This window comes from Amblyomma americanum, chromosome 4 (assembly GCF_052857255.1).
Source record: "Amblyomma americanum isolate KBUSLIRL-KWMA chromosome 4, ASM5285725v1, whole genome shotgun sequence".
In the NCBI taxonomy this organism is placed as follows: Eukaryota; Metazoa; Arthropoda; class Arachnida; order Ixodida; family Ixodidae; genus Amblyomma; species Amblyomma americanum.
The window spans coordinates 136,524,818-136,541,285 of NC_135500.1; the positions used below are offsets into that span (position 1 = coordinate 136,524,818).

General features: G+C 47.2%; 2 protein-coding genes across 6 annotated transcripts in view; one reads left to right on the top strand and one right to left on the bottom strand.

The window, feature by feature from the left end:
* The window catches only part of LOC144128403 (uncharacterized), a 38,464-nt gene extending 35,489 nt beyond the window's left edge, over positions 1–2,975 (bottom strand). For 3 of the 5 annotated variants that reach the window (XR_013313780.1, XR_013313782.1, XM_077661781.1), the window contains exons 1-2: positions 2,611–2,975; positions 68–150 (exon numbers count right to left, since the gene is read on the bottom strand). The gene's annotated coding sequence lies outside the window, so the exon portion shown is untranslated. The other 2 variants (XM_077661782.1, XR_013313781.1) reach the window with 2 other exon arrangements.
* A 515-nt stretch (positions 2,976–3,490) lies between these two features.
* The window catches only part of LOC144128405 (nucleolar transcription factor 1-A-like), a 47,319-nt gene continuing 34,341 nt past the window's right edge, over positions 3,491–16,468 (top strand). The window contains exons 1-4 of the mRNA XM_077661784.1: positions 3,491–3,912; positions 14,117–14,301; positions 15,256–15,507; positions 16,352–16,416. Of these exons, the coding sequence (XP_077517910.1) occupies positions 3,741–3,912; positions 14,117–14,301; positions 15,256–15,507; positions 16,352–16,416 (674 nt within the window). The 5' untranslated portion in view covers positions 3,491–3,740. The remainder of the gene's footprint in view (positions 3,913–14,116; positions 14,302–15,255; positions 15,508–16,351; positions 16,417–16,468) is intronic.

The window sequence follows — 16,468 nt, forward strand, 5'->3', positions numbered from 1 at the left end:
CAAACTGAACAAGTGTAACAGTCATTCTCTCAGCTTGCACAGGCATTCAAGTAATTGACGATACTACCTAGTCTTGCAGATCAGCCAGGACTGCTCCAGACCGTTGGAGTTGATGGCAGCTCCCAAACTGAAGTGACTTTAGCTGCATCACTTTTAAATGAAGAATATTACATTCAAAGAAAAGTCAATCACCAATGGCCACTCACAAATATTGTGTGTTACAGTAAGCGAATAACATTTCTCTTTTCAGTACAACATGTTGAAAAGCTTCAAAAGCATAAAAAAGCTTAACAGATGAAGCAAAATGTTCTACTCAGCAACAAAAAAGTATGAAAGTGTTTATACTGCTGCTGCCATACGTATCAGCGTTCTGGTAAACAATGTGAAACCCGTTCCCCTCTCGCTCCCTTCCCGGTTCACTCTCAAACAAAGCTAAGAAGAAGCGATACTAGTGCTGCCGAAATACAATGGGCTTGCACAATGTGTCTTGAAAGATAAGTCATAGCTAAGAACACCATTCCAGTTTCCTTAACACATTTACTGTGGCAGCAATTTTTGGAAAACTAATCCCTGTGCATTGTGGCCCACTAGTTTCTCTAGGGTAGGGCAAGATTCATTATTAAGCCACCGCGAAGCAAACTTCTTGGAACAGCAAACAGATATGGCAGTTGTGACCTAGTATGCATGCTTTTCGCAGGGTCCTTGAAAAATCTGAGCTGTCCCATGACTTCATTCCGAGACTCAGTATTGGTGTCACACAGTAGGAATACACGAACTGGCCCACTGGGGACCCACGACGCAGTGAATGTGTTAATTTCTGAAACACCACCTTTGTATTTTCTCTGAATCATCCTTACCTCCAGCATTCCTACAATCACACCTTAATGCTACAGTCAAACAGATCTGAACTGAATGCACTGCTGGTAACAATCAACATTCCTTATGATATGCCGGCGACACCGTACACTTCTGAAAAATAGTGACAAGTGTTATGTCAGTTAGTACTGTAACCAAGTTAAAAACTCTTACATTATTTGGCCCAAGTTTCTGTCCCCATGTCTACCTGGCACCAATTAAAGGCTTCAATTGAAGGCTTGGTGCTTTGCTGGTGCTTTATTGTGCAGAAATGGTAACTTGCTAGGTTTCATTCCAACAATCCTGGGTGCAAACGAACACCAGGCTTCTTTCAGCCAAGTGCACACCTATCACCAGTCAAGTGCGTGCCTAGCAGGAGATGTCATGTGCCGAGATACAAGTGTTACCACCACAGCAATCTCTTTCCGTGATCTGATTCCAGCAATGCAAAAGTGACAAGAGGGGTGTAGATTTTATTCCAGACCCATTTTTAAAACCTTAGTACGCCCCTCAAAAGTAAAAAAAGTCTCATGCCAGTCTTTATTTCAAAACCTCACAAAGGCCAGCCAACCTAGATAACATGACACCACAAACAGCATGAACCCGAAAAATACACTTTTGGCCCAGCTAGATAACACTCTCAGTAACCAGCAGGCAAATGCAGGTGTCTTCCATTACGCATACTATGTTGTTACCACTAGGGATAGTGATACTGTTTACCTTTCCATGTGCAGCTATCATCATACAAACCTGTCAGCCATTCATGCCTTACCACCACTACCACTCTTTTGAACTTTTGCCAAACTTGGAAATATCATGTGCTACATGCAGATGCACAGGCCTAGCATGCCTGCTGTGGACGGTGCATGGATCTTTGCCTCAGCGTATACGTGCGTTCTTCTGACCTGTTGCATAGCATTTTCATTGCATGGGCCCTATAGCAACTCACACATTAAAGCATGGCCATGTAACGATAAATGGCTACAAGCCAGGCACAACTTGCCTCCTCGAAGGTTGTTGCTAAGGTAGCTATAATGGCAACCATCCCCACACACACTAATGTTTTCCATTTTTCATTAGCATCTTGCGCAGGCACGTGGCGGCAGTGACTAGCTGCTGAATATGAAATGGAGTAGAACTCAATTATGACAGCACAGATTGAAGGGACTACTGCGTTTGCATGCTTCTCAACTAAAACTGAAAAACAAAATAAATGAAAATTACGTAGGTGACAAATATTACCTTTCATATGCACAGACATAATACCACAAGTGACATATAGCTAAAGCTATCAACGATTTGATGTGCACACAGTGTCTTGGTGCACTACTGCGAAGATACAACACTGCCACCATGATGCATAACATGTTTAGTATTAACTCCTGCTCTTAACTAACACTGATATGACAAAAAAAGCGTTCGACTCCGAAGCTCATTCAGATTAGAAGTGTTCGTTATTGACAAGCTGTTTGAACTAAAACAGATGCAGTAACCACATTAGAAACGAGTGGCAGTAGCTTGAAAAAAAAAAAGTGCTGAAAATACGCAGACCGTTACAGCCTATGATTTAGCATCAGCATTCCTTACGACGAAACCCTATACCTCTACAACTACCGCTAAGCAGCTACACCAGTGCTCGGCGCACAACGCTAATATGTGGTTCTTAATTGGCCGCATGCGGGGACGCGATTAAACCGCCCCTCCCTAGCAGTGGGCTCAAACAGATAGCAGGAAATTACCGACGCAGTTACTCACAAACATTTGGGACGAGCTGACAAGGCTATGGCGTCTGGCAGTTTTGATTGTCTTGTCAAGACGCGGCTTATCGGTGGAAATGATGGAACGAGTATTCATTTCTTTCCCGGTTTCTGCAAGCAGGTCAACCCTTCCGATTTTTAAACGCGCTGAAGGTGACTTGCGGCCAACGTACTCGTGCCAATATCTAGTGCACGCCCTATCCACTTAGGTACGTCAGCTTTGCCCGGTTAATGGGGAAAGGCAGCCGAAAGTGGGCAAGATACAAGTAAAAAAGATGATAAACGGTGCGGAAGATACTAGATATATGCTGACACAGAACTCCCTGCTAGCACACGGTGGTTGCGGAGCGCTATTATGCCGGCGCCTGCTGGTGCCCATGCGCGCGACTCGAAAGCACAGGGTGGCCGGTGGTCTTCAATCTTGCGATGATACTTTTCACATGGAAAGTGGGGAAGAGATAGTTAATTTCAGAACTTGTTTTACGCAAAAAACGGCTCTCAACCATGTCACCCAGAATGAGAAATCGATTTACTGGAGCGAAAGGCTTTCGGCGACAGCGATTACGTCGCGAAAAATATTTGGCCTTTGGCCCCTGTTGGAACATGAGTACCGCTATGCTGCGCCTATAATATCGGTATCGCTGCACTCACAGCTAACTTATCGGCAAATGTACTTGGTGCATAGCTCATGATGAAGTCGAATTGATGGTTTTATGCGGTTACAAAGAGAACACCAACACGGCGCGTTACTGCTTTCAAAACAAGAGCAGACGACACAGCCGTTTGAGGTGGCCAGACGAATATCGCCGCAGTTCCGCATTTAGACGGCGAAAAGTTCCGCGTCCGCTCTAGGGCGCATGCGCAGATCATTCACCGTCGACCGCTTGGGAAGCAGCGGTTTGTCAGGAGGAAGTTTTGTTTTCCGAAGCAGACGCCACCAGCAGTAGGGCTGGTAGGGCCGTGAGTGGGTTGAGGTCGTACTGCTGCAGGGAGTCGATTCACGTGTATTTTTCCCGCGGTGTTTTTGTGGACGCGACGGGCTCTCCTCGGCCAGCGCGGACGCGCAGTCCGGTCCCTCCGGCGTGCTCGAGCGCTGCACCGTGACCCCGATTCGCATTCACCGAGAAAATGGCGATGGCGGCAGCCCAGGCGACGACGACGATCAACCCTCCCCGGCGCAAAAGCAGCGGCCCGAAGCGTCCCGCGGCCGCGGCACCCGCGGATGACTCGGACAGCGACGGCACCGCGTCGGCCAAGCGGACCAAGAATGGCGACGGTGGGGCCCCTGAGCACAGCGATGGTGAGTGCTGTATACATACTACGCTATCGGCGCGGGCTCCCAGCCCCGCGGCTTTTGTCTCTCGCGGCGGCGCCGATCGGACATGGACGTGCCGTCGCGTCGGGCAGCGCGTTGGTGGAGGCCGCCCGCCGGTGCGCCCGGATTGCGCGACTACGCGCTAGATCTCGAGGGAATTCCTGGTTAACGACCTTCGTTTCGTGTGGCGGGTTAGTTTTTCCGCGTGCACAGCGTGCACGAACAGCCGTGCAGACTACGCGGGCGCCAGTACGACTGGCCGAACAACAGGGAGCGTTCGTAGCACACGCTACAGCACGGGCGTACCCATGCACAACCACGCGGCTTCTGACAAGGTTTTGGTTAGAGTCCGCATTCGCTCGAGTCTTGAGACGCTTCTATGTAATTTGCCGTCATGTAGGCCCTAAATTCATTTGAAAGATGTAAGAGTGTTTGCCAATCTCCGCTTAACGTAGCACACTCAAGCTTGCATGACACTGCCTTTCCCACGCGATAGCAGATTTCCTTTAGCACGAGCTGCTTTTCGTACGTTTTGCGGGCGGCCGTTGCAAGCGCGGCGCCGCGGCGCCACAATGTCCGCCGAGAGCCCGGCTCGCCGGGCGGGCGGACAAAGCGGCGATGTGGCGGGCGAGGCAGGCGATCCGTGCGAGCCGCAGGCGGGGGGCAAGGAGACCGGCGCGGCGGCGACGGGCGGGGGCCCCGCGTTCGCCGATGCCCGATTGGCCTTCCCCGGCGGCGGCGCCGCTCGGCGCTGCGTGCTGCCTCGTTGCCGGGGCTGCGAGCGAGGGCGAGCGAACGATCTCGGGGTGGCGGGCGGCGAGCGCGCAGCAGCAGCCGTGGCAGCCTTCCAGGCGCACGGGGAAGCAACCGGTTTCCTGCTCGCCGGCCGTATCCGGCGGCGTGCGTGCGTCCCTACTCGTGCGACTCTCCCGCCGTCTGCCGCGCTCGCTCGCTCGTTGGCCGGCTGCGCCGCGCGCCGGCTGCCGCGCTTCGACGATGACAGGCTTTCCGGAGGGGGGGAGCCGTTATTAATGCTCGCCCCGCGGGGAGCGCCGTGCTCGAGGCCTGGCGGGGACGGGCCGGGCGTTCGCCGCGGCGCTGTCCCCTTCGACCGCTACTGCTGCGGCGCGCGGACCCCGCCGCCGCTTTCAGCTCTCGTCTGGCTGAGTGCGTGCCTCGGGGAGGGGAGGTCGGGCTGCGTGCCGGGCCTTTTTCCCCGTTCTCCGGCCTCGCGCTGGGGCCCCCTCGGATCGCTTGGCGAGGCGTCGCGCTGTCGGGAGCTCGTCGCGCTCAGCTGCGGCGCTGCTCCGGTTCGGCATTTCCCGCCGCTGCCTGTTTTCTCGTCAGGAACGCAGTGAGCTCTCTGTAATAGACGTGTCGCCGTGCGTAGTCTCTCGGGTTTCGTTTCTGGCGCTTTCGGACGAGTTCATGGGCTTCGCTTTATTTTCCCGGCAGGTGCACGTGTGTTTGTTTACGTTTTTCTTCGCGCCAGTAAAAAGCGCGCGCTCCGGCTAGCAGACGACAGGCGAGACTGGAAACTCCAGTGCTGCCACCTTTCACCGCCGTTCTTGTTTTGTTTCCGTCGTCCGCTCAAGAACGCTGGCCGTTTGCTACTTTTAGATCCGAATACGTTCTTTTGTTTGTTGGTTGAGTTTAGATGTCAAGTTCGTTAGCAGAAAATCATTAAGAACACCCCGCCCCCCATTTCCTTTTCTTAAGCTTTTCGCGCTTGCCGTAAGCAGCTTTTGAGATCCAGATGCTGCAGCTAAATTAGCATATTAAAGCCTATAAATATAGAGGTTCTGGCTGTGTACCAGTTCGGTGGTACATGTGTTTTTCTGCAGCCCTGGTCGCTGCGCTGCTGGGTGTCTGTGTTACACCGTGCTCGCTATTGTCTCATCGCGGGACCAGCCGTTCGGCGCTGTTGCGCGCCAGATTTCTTTGCCGGTGCCCGAAACCACCTGCTGCTTGAGGAACCGTTGCGCGCCGCCTGTCACAACTGCCGTTTCGCGGGACTTGTGCCTCGCAAAGCGGAAGCTTTCAGGGCGCCAGTTTTGTTGTCTTTTTTTTTTCTTTGGCGCCGCGGCCAGCTTCTTCGCTCTGTTGACTATGATGCGCTTGTGCGAGGGCTTACGCGCTTGCGTAAGGCTACTTGCAGCTTTCTGAAATGTTCATTTTATTGCGAAAGGCGGTAGTAGCAGGCAGCTAACTCAGGCGTCATTCTTTAGCGTACGTACTAGAACGGATTTGGGAAACTAGGTAGGGGCTGGGAGTTGGAATAGCAGCCCCCGTGACTTCGCAGAGGAATGTTTGTTTACTGGTGCAGACGACCCGAAGGGTCTTATCGTGTAGTACAGCTTGTTGAACGAAATGCAAGGCCTCGCTTTCGGAGGTTAGATGAGCAGGCAGCTCCGATTTGCGGCTGGAGTTACAAATAGGGATAGTGGATGGCAAAGCCACCGATGAGTAGCGATTAAGTAGAATGAACATGATGTATGGGAAAGGGGGACAAAGCTGACCTAAGTAACTACTCTCCCATAACAGTGACATATGTGGTTTCCAGGGTGGTGATGCAGGTTATAAAGGACAGACTGCCGGCTTGGGTGGAGAAAAGGGGTGCTAGGGGAGCTATAAAATGGGTTCCGGAAACAAAGGAGGTTGGAAGACAATCTGTTTTCATTGACGCAGTGTATAGAGATTGCTGAAAAGGAACACAGGACCCTATGGCTAGCATTTCTGGATACTAGGGGGAGCCTACGACAACATTATTCAAGAGGATTTGTGGGACATACTGGGCACATTGGATGTGGAAGATGGAGTAATTAATCTTTTAAAAGATACATATAAAAATAACAGTGCTTATAAAATGGGAAAAAAATGTATCGGGGCATATAGAGATGTAGCGGGGGCTTAGGCAAGGATGTCTTCTGTCTCCTTTGTTGTTCATGTTGTACCTGCAAGGGTTAGAGGCCAAGCTAGAGAGGAGCGGACTAGGCTTTAACCTTTCTTTTCTCAAGCAAGGAGAATGGATTAAACAGACATTACCGGGACTAATATGCACGGACGATATAGTGATAATGGCTGACAACAAGGAAGACCTGCAGAAGTTGTTAGACATATGCAGTACAGAGGGAGGTAGATTAGGTTGCAAGTTTAGTAAGAAAAAATCTGCAGTCATGATATTTAATGATGAGGGCGGCGAGCATAGAATACAGGGGTTCACGCTAGAAGTAGTGGATGAGTACAAGTATCTTGGGGTGTGGATAAATAATGGCGCTGAGTATCTGACAGAGCATGAAAAATATGTAATGAATAAAGCTAGTAGGAATGCAGCTGTCATGAAAAATAGGGCACTGTGGAATTACAATAGGTATGAAGTGGTAAGAGGGATCTGGGAATGGGTGATGGTTCCTAGCCTGACTTCCGGCAATGCGGTCCTGTGCATGAGACCGGATGTTCAAGCAAGGTTAGAAATCAAACAACGGGGCGTAGGGAGGCTAGCTTTGGGAGCACATGGCAGTACACCAAACCAGAGGGTATAGGGTGATATGGGACGGGCGTCGTTCGAGAGCAGAGAAGCTAGCAGTAAGATAGCATTTGAGGAGCGATTGAGAAAAAATGGGGGAAAAGCAGTGGGCTAGGAAAGTTTTCAGATACCTGTATATAAAGAATGTTGACACGAAATGGAGAAAGCGAACTAGAAAATTGACAAGCTAATATCTGGACAGCAGTAAGGGGGCAAATCAGCAATTATCGGTTAAGAAAAAGGTTAAAGAAACAGAGAGAGCTCTGTAGAAAACGGATGCTGATGAAATCGGCACTGGGAACATGCAGGATGTTTAAGCAGGAAATTGCCAAAAAAAATATCTATGATAATTGTAGGGGAAGCTCTTTGTTGTTGTTTGAGGCCAGGACAGGAGTTTTCCGGACTAAGACATATAGAGTCAGGTACCACGAGATAAACACGTTGTGCATTGCGTGCGGAGAGGAGGAGGAAACGGTTGAACACTTGATACTTTTCTGTAAATGGCTTCACCCTACAGTGGAAAGCAGCGGGGCTGATTTATCCAAAGCATTGGGGTTTAAGGACAGTGAAGGGAAAGTAGATTTTAAGCGGGTAGAAGTAACCAAGCGAAGGTTATCTGATTGGTGGCTAAAATCAAGACAAGAGTAAAATTTCACAAGTGATAGCTAGGTGGCTTGAACCACCGCCCTATTTAAAGGGTTCAGCTTTATCCATCCATCCAGTGGTGGTTGGAACACCGGTGGCGCGCTCGAAGCTTGTCAAATCAACACACAAAACTGGTGTGGTCCGTGCTATTGAGACCCCCCCACACACACACACGCAGACACCTTTTTTTATACGAATGTTATTGGTGGATGCTCTGGAAGTTTGCAGAGGTCTGAAAAAGCATTCCTGAAGCACCCATGTCACGTTTCGGGTGAACTAATATTTTTGGTATTATGTTGCCTGTGAGCACACATGAAATTAAAGATCTTTATGGCCGGAGGTTGTGACCTCTGCTATTCTGCGCCATATTAAGCGCAGTGAAGTGCAGGCAGAGCAGTTGCCTTGCATGCATCTCTCTGTTTGGTAACTGAATGTGGGTGCTTTCCGTTTTAGTGAACAAGCTGACCACATAGAATTCCTCAAAGAAAGGGGGATGGCATCGGCCAACCACACAGCATTCTTAAATTGCAAACAAGGCATCTGTGTCAAAGTCCCAGAACATCCCCTTTCCACACTGATAGTTGCTCAGCATTCCACCTCCTTTCATTGTTTTCGGTGTGAAGCCAGGGTAGCATCTAAGTGTCGTGACATCAGAGTTCCCGCGGGCTTTTGAAATCCTTGAAAACTGCGGGTTTTCAAAAAAAAAAAGTTTTGAAAGGCCCTTGAAACTCTTTAAATTTATCTTCAGTCCTTGAAAAATATCGGTCGGCCAGACCTGGCTCTTACAAGCAAAGCTACACAGTTGACAGCTTTTGTCTTTGTGTGTGTCAAAGCCTCTCAGTGATTCAGTTTAATCAAACCAGCTCTGAACTGCTATTTCACCTTGGGCTTCACACCATGCAACGCGTATATGTCATGCCTGTTGAAAAGTGCCAAGTACCAACCTGTCTGATTCGAATGACACGCATTCCAGCATTGAGGAAAGTGTGTATTGTGCCAAAAGGACATTGATATTGCTATAATAAAGAGGCTAATCTGAAAAGTACCAAGCGTACTACTAGATCATGTGCATGTAGAAGCAGTTTCTTTATGGAAAGTTTCATGGGCACTATAATAATAATCTGTAATACTAATAATCTAATACCAGCACATGACTCTGAGCATGTTCCAAGTTCTCATGAGTAATAGGAAAATGTTTCAACACAGCAAGCGAAGTCATTTGGAACACATGCCTGAATTTCGTTTCTCTGTGGGCCACCTGCAGTGGAGTTACAGGGCATAGTAGCCCTCTCAGTGTAGCATAGTGTGTCAGGTTGAATGTAACATTATTCACTGTATCTTGTGAATCGATAATATGGCTTGTACTTGGAAAGATGGAAAATAAACCACAAGCGAGCAGGGAAATAGAAACAGGAAGGCGTTGTAGCGGGACCTCAAGAACGTGGAAAAATAGAAAAGAAAGCTCCAGAAAATACTCATCTTTCCGAAAGTTTGTAGACAGGCTCTCTGAGGACACTGGGATTAGAAATGACATAACCCTCCTTTTGTTGATGGGCCAGGGGTAAATTAAAAGGTGGAGCCCATAAAGAGGGGAATTAGAGTTAAGCTCCTAAAGATTACAAGTCAAGATGATTCGTAGTCGGTACGATCAAGTAAACATTTCTAGCCCTTCTTGAATATTGCCTCATTATATTCTTGCAATCCTGGAATTCCCCTTTAATTTTAGACGAGCTCTTCTGTACAAACCCTGGTTGGCACACCATGTCTTATGAAAAGCTTTAACCCATTGACTTCCGATTTTCAAGTACAGCTGGGTCTTCCGTGCCAGTTTCATTTTGAACCCGGAGTTGCAGATTCTCAATGGCTGCTTCTTCCGATTTTAATATAGGTGATAAGGAAATAAATTGTTGAAGAAAACTGACAAAATATGTCTATTTACACCCTGAAAGCAATATCCGTGAGTTTCGTAGCTGTCTTGCTGTTCTCAATGTATTACATCTTAAGGGTTGAGATCTGGTGGCTCTGGATCACTGTTGCTTTCTGAAAAGTTGCGTTCATTGCTGCACTCAGCATCGTCCTCATCACTGTCAAAAAGAATATCAATTTCTTCATAAGAATGACCATGTTTCCTCCCTGCCACAGCTATAACTTATACACCAGAAAACAGGCATCTAAATCAGCGATAATTGAAATTAAGGTAATTCATGCCTTCAGTAAATTCAATCCAATTTTAAAATTTTGGTTGGCCTGGTATAATTTCACTGCATTTTAAGGCCGTTTAATTCGTACTGCGCTCTTCATTGGCTTAATTCAAACCTTTTGTTTTGCTCCAACATCTCCGGCGTGCAAAAGAGCGGAGGTTGAGGTCGAATACGTCAGGTTTGCAACGAAGCATGCGCTGAAAAATTAGGCTCTTCCAACGGATTGACTTCGACGTGAGTGGAAGGGGGATCAAGGCCCATTCGGCGCTCCAAGCAATCTGAAATGCTTCGTTGTCGTGTAGTTTCATTTTCCGAGCTTCGTAATCAGCCTGTGGCAATATCAGCAATTAGCTGCACATCAGCGAGCTAAGCCAGTGTCCAAGCCCAGCTGCATGCCCTTTCAAATATTGATTGGGCAGGGTATCAGCGATGTCGAATTGTGGGGGAATTTTGTGCACGAGGATGCTGAATTGGGCGAGTTGGAGTGGATGCATGTTTGGGAAATGCAGTGCGAAAAAAGGTACAGACGAAAAGCAAGCAGCACTTGTGTGTGTGATCTTGCTTTTCAGTCTTGTCTTTTTTGCACTGTATTTGCCAAGCGAATTTTGAGCACCTGGAGAAATCTGGGAATTGTCGGGAATACCGTCCAAAAGTTGGCAGAATTGAGGAGCCAGCTGGCTGAAATTGACACAGTGGCTTGCCATGAACCGTGGTGGTACAGTGAGCACCCAGCAGGCATTCCATGCTGATTGGTATGGCCAGGGGTCGGACTCTTGCTCCAATTGTGCCAATTTGATACAAACACTTCTTGCTCCACACTGCGCCAACCACAGCGAAGAGATGAAAATTGCACCACTTTGCGCCAGAACTGTCGGAACGACTTTGGCATCTGTGCTCCGGCAGCCGTCGCAAACAGCGGGATCATTCGTCTTTCAAAAATGAAAATGCAGCCGTTATATTCCACGCGGTGGGCGCCTCCCGCACAGTTTCTAATAATTTTCATGCTTTTTTAGGCGGTTTGAGCAAGTGGTGGCGCATGCGCGGCCACTTCCGAGCCCCGGCTGTCGTCGCTGCTGACGCCGAGGAACTGAATGGGGTTGAGTGGGGCAGCGTGGCCAAGTGCACTGCGTTTCGTAACTTATTCGCAAAACATTGAAAGGGAAACTGAGGGCGCTGCGAGCAAACTCTGTGTTAATGGGGCGCTGAGCCATGTTGATTCTGAGGGCATGGCGGGTTTAGAATAAAGATGAATTGGAACAGTACTTTTACGTTTACCAGCCTGGGGTCGAATGCCGCATCTCTGGGTCTGCGGTGACTGAAATGATGTTACCGCGTTGATCGGACCGCGTGTTTGGGAGCATTTTCTCCCGTCATAAGCGTCGGCGTGGCAATGTATAGTTCGAAGGTAGCGCGACCAATGTTTTTGTTTTACGGGAAAGCCTGCGTCATGCTGCCGTCCAGGCATTTCACCAACGCTGTTGTGCCATAAAAGGAATATGAATTGATAAACAAATGTCTTAGCCAACATTTCGAAATTTCAGATACATTGTTGCAGACTATATAGCTTATTTTGCTATGTACCACTGTTAAAAACCTACATCGCCTATTACTAAAATTTGCATTCATTAGGCGGCTTCAGTATCGGTGGGGTATATTTGCTTCAAAATTAAGCTGATGTACAGTGTTCATATTGTTTTTTTTTTTTTTGGCATGTTCAAAGCATGGTTCCATGTTCAATTATTCTACCGAAATTTAGATAGGCCTGCTCCAAACTGCTTCAAGAGCCGCCGTGATGGTACAGTGCTTATGATGCTCACCTGCTGACCTGAAAGAAGCGGGTTCAATCTTGATCAAGGCGGTCACATTTTTATACAGGGGAAGTGCTATAGAGGCACGTGTATTGTGCGATATCAGTTCACATTAAAGAACTCACACTACGGCATGCCTCATAATCATAAAGTTGTTTTGACGCGTAAAACCCCAGCAATTATTATACAAACTGGTTCAAAATGTAATGTTATCTGCTTCAAATTGCTCGAAATGAAATTTAGTTTACTCGAAGAAGCTCGAAAGTGCAATTTTTGCTGCGCCAAACTGCTCTAATATGCAAATTTGCCTGAGCCATATTGCTCCAAAAAATGATTTTACTTGCTCCAAAATGACTTGCATGGTATCTTTTTGGTTCAGACGCATGAAAATCGTTGGCATCAAAATTTTTGTTCTGGAAACTTGGCTCCGTGTGCCGCGCCAAACTTGTAGGCCATGCAGAAACTACAACAAATACAGGCTAGTTGCTCCCTGGTTTTAGCTATGATGGCAAGGTCACAAAAAGCTACTATGTTTTGTGAAAATCACCTTGTGCTTATCCCACAGCAAGGCTACTGTAGGCATCTTGAGTGAGCATGGGTGCCTTGTTGAAAGTTTAAACGAATTTGTGCACGATCAGCATTTCCTTTTATTGCTGTGTTTTGTGGCAACACATTTTACTTTCAATTTAAATTTAAACTGTGTTTTGATATTGAAACTTCTTGAGAATATTGCATTCTCTTTTGCAGCCAATTTTTAATGTTTTTATCCCCTTCAAAACCAAAAATTTGATATTCGCACACACTTACCAAGCTCAGAAGAAAAGGAAGGAAACCCTGATTAAATAGCTGGAAGAAAAAAAGCAGCACTTGCTTGATAAGTGAGATTGAAAGTGTCGTACTTTAAGGAGACAATTAGCTCTCTTAAACAGAGTGAGCAGCAGATCTGCTTTCATTGCGGCATTACAGTTCCCGTAAATAGCTTTTTTGTTGCAAATATATCTACACTGCATTTTCATGGCCACTCCATTTTTCTGCCCCTTCAATGTTCAGAGAATTTTGACTTCAACAAACAGGGAAAACATGGAAAAGTTTGGGAGTCTGAAAAGAGGAGCTTGCTAGACACCCTGTTGGCGCGCCGTTCCGATGCAAATATGTGTTCTGTTTGCTTCTGTCCGCATGGTCCTATGCACTGAAAATGCGCGCTGATCATGAGCTGTTCGTTGTTTGTGCGGTGAAGCCTCCTTACACGGACACAGTCACTTGTGAGCAAGCTCCACTGCTACCGTGTTGCTCTTGTGAAGCGGGCCATGGAAGTCCTTACTATTTTGGAGCAGTTCTGCTTTGATGTTCCCAACAGTGGGCATGCAGTACAGCATGATATAATTGCGAAAAATCATCGCTGCCACACGGTTTTCACTCAGAAGCAGATGGCCACTGCCTATTTTTTCATGAATTAAATTTGCTGACTTGCGAATTTTTTTCTTTAAGTTTTTATTGTATCCATTCAGTGATTTGACCTTCGGGTAATTCGGGAATTTTTTTCCAGTCCCTTAATATCCGAGTATTAACTTTGTTTCACTGTGATAACTCTGTACTCGGTTTCACACTGATAGTGGTTTGCTCTGGTTACTTTTTTCAAACACACAACCAGTTGGAGGCTGGTGGTTGAGCGAATATATTATTTTCATGCGTAGATATCCATAAAGCAAATTACATTGTCTTGGATCACGTTAAGCTGCACATCTGGTAATGGTTTCTGATAATTGAAACAGAAATCTCTAGTACCTTGAAGTTTGAATCGATGAGTCTACTGTACTTAAAAAAAGTGGAACTGCTGCTACCGTGTATTGGCAAAATATTCAACATTCTGTCATAGTGAGCCATGTGCAGACATTTGAAAGAACTGTTGAAAGTCGAAGGCCATTTTTTTCAATGGTGCTTCACAGGGGCGTCGATCCAATGGCTTTGGGAGCCATTGCTGTAATGTTGTGTGCACTGTGTGTGTGCAGTGGCATCACTCAGCTGGAGTGTGGATGAGTTGGAACAGCTGGTCAACAACCTGGGGCAGTTACTGCCAGCCATTGACTTGGTCAAGTACAACACCATGGTCGAAAAGATCGACTGGGAGAAAGTCCGCTTTGGATCGTACACAGCTGCCGAGTGCAAGGAAAAGTGGGCACAAGTAACGCAGAAGGTGAGATTCCCATGCCGGCCGTGTGTCGGGCTAGTCTTGTGTACACAGCATTATTTAGACACAGCAGTGAGGTCCGTGTTCATTCGTCTTCATCTGCCTAGTACTGTTGATATGTTAATAAAGTGACTCTTTGCTTGTTACTGATCACTACATGCGTGCAACATTAGATTATCAGAACTCCAGTACAGTGGACTTTGTCACTTTTGTTTGGTAATGTTCAATGCAGGCTGTTGATGTTGGGGCACAGAATAACATTTGAGTTCAGGCAGTGTCAGCCCCAGTCAAAAATGGCCTGTTGAACCTTTGATAACACAGCTGTAACAAAAGGATCGTAATTGAAGCCCAGCACGATTTCGCTTGAATCCATTTGCCTGTGAAAGTGCCAATTTACTTTTTCTGACTGGGATGCATTGCTTACCTTTAATTTCTCTCTGCCTCTCCTGTTTGCTCTGCACTTTGCCTCCCCAGCTACAGTTACACACTGCATATTTACATTAAGCTATATGTTGTAATAAGCGCTGCCAGAGCTGTAGTTGCTGCAAGGATTTTCACATTTTGCAGTGTCTCTTCCTTGTCACGCTTGGATTCTCCATGGAAAGAGCAGACTTGTCTTGAGATGCTCATTTCCTCAGCTTGGGCAGCATAATCTCTTATTTAGTGGCAATAACTGGTCTCCACATGTGTGGGGTTGCTGCAGAGTTTAGCAACTGCTGGTAACAGCATCGCTTTGGTTTGCACTGCAGCAGGGTGGCACTGGTGATGTTTAACTAGTCAAATTTGAAGCTTCCTGAATAGTCGTTCCATTTTGCACATGGTGCTCAAAGGCTCTTTTGGCCTTTCACCACTGCAGCCAGCAATATGCTAGAGTTTGATGCAGTTATTTTATGGGTTTGCAAATACGGAGATAATTTTTAATTTTGGCAGCGCTCATAAATGCGATGTGCAATGTTTCAGCTTCGGCGGTACCGCACGCTGACGGACTTGGTGGGGGACGCGCGGGAATGGCTCAAGCGCCCGTGGCTGCCGGGCAACAGCACGGCTCGCCGCCAGCGGCACCCGGGCCTTCCCAAGAAGCCCCTGACACCTTACTTCCGATACTTCCAGGAGAAGCGCGAAAAATACGCTCGCGAGAATCCCGAGCTTTCCATGACCGAGCTGGCCAAGCTCCTCTCCAGCAAGTTCCAGGAACTTCCTGAAAAGAAGAAGGTAAACACTGTATATGTGCAATATAGAAGTGCTGTTTTTCCTGACTTGAGAATTCCAGCAGGGAAACTTAACTGGCTGGTTGGGCTGGTTAATAGCCCAGCTTTGGGCTAAATAAAAGTCCGCTAGAGCCGATAGATCGAGCTGAGCACACTGGAAGAATAATTTTGAAAAAGAAGGGAAGCTCAGATTTGTTAATTCATTGACAGTGGACTTTCCTTTGTTAGTGCAGCTCAGACTATGTACACTGAAGCCAGATCCAGCTGAGAACAAATTGAAGTGAGCCTGTAATGATAGATTACTGCATTCTAATCACGGAGACCACTCTCACTGAAACTGGAGCTTTTGTAAACTTGAAAATCGCCTCCACCAGCAATTCTCAAAAACAAACTGTGGGGATGCCAAGGCACTTTTTGGATACAAATCCCTAAGGCCAGGCTATACTGCCATCCATCCCCAGCTGTTGATCAGAGTCCCCTTTGGTCTTGATATCTTATGTTTGACTTGAGTGATGGGAAAATCCTCAAATCCAACTTTCCAGCAATAAATGAGTCTTTTACTGCCAAATCGGAAAGTTGTGAAATCGATTTTGTACTCAGAAGAAAAAATCTGGAAGCCACTTTGACTTATGTCTGCAATTACAGCTACATCCATCCCCTGTTTGCGCTTGGCGCATAAGCAACTCTTTTCTGAGAACCGTCCGCTCTTGTCTTCTTTTTCTTTGGGGCAAAGTGGATGTGATGTGCTCATGAAATGCCTCACCTTGGCAGGCCGGGTTGTTTGGCATGTTTGTGTGTGGTTTGACCATGGTCAAGCTTGGTGGAACGTGCCGTCATCTCCTTTGCAGCAAAAATACAAGGAGAGCTTCGACCGGGAAAACAACATCTACAAGATGGAACTCAAGAAGTTCAAGTGAGTGCCTGCGTCCTCTGGCTTTCTTTTCTTTCGCCTGCTTCTTAGGCTC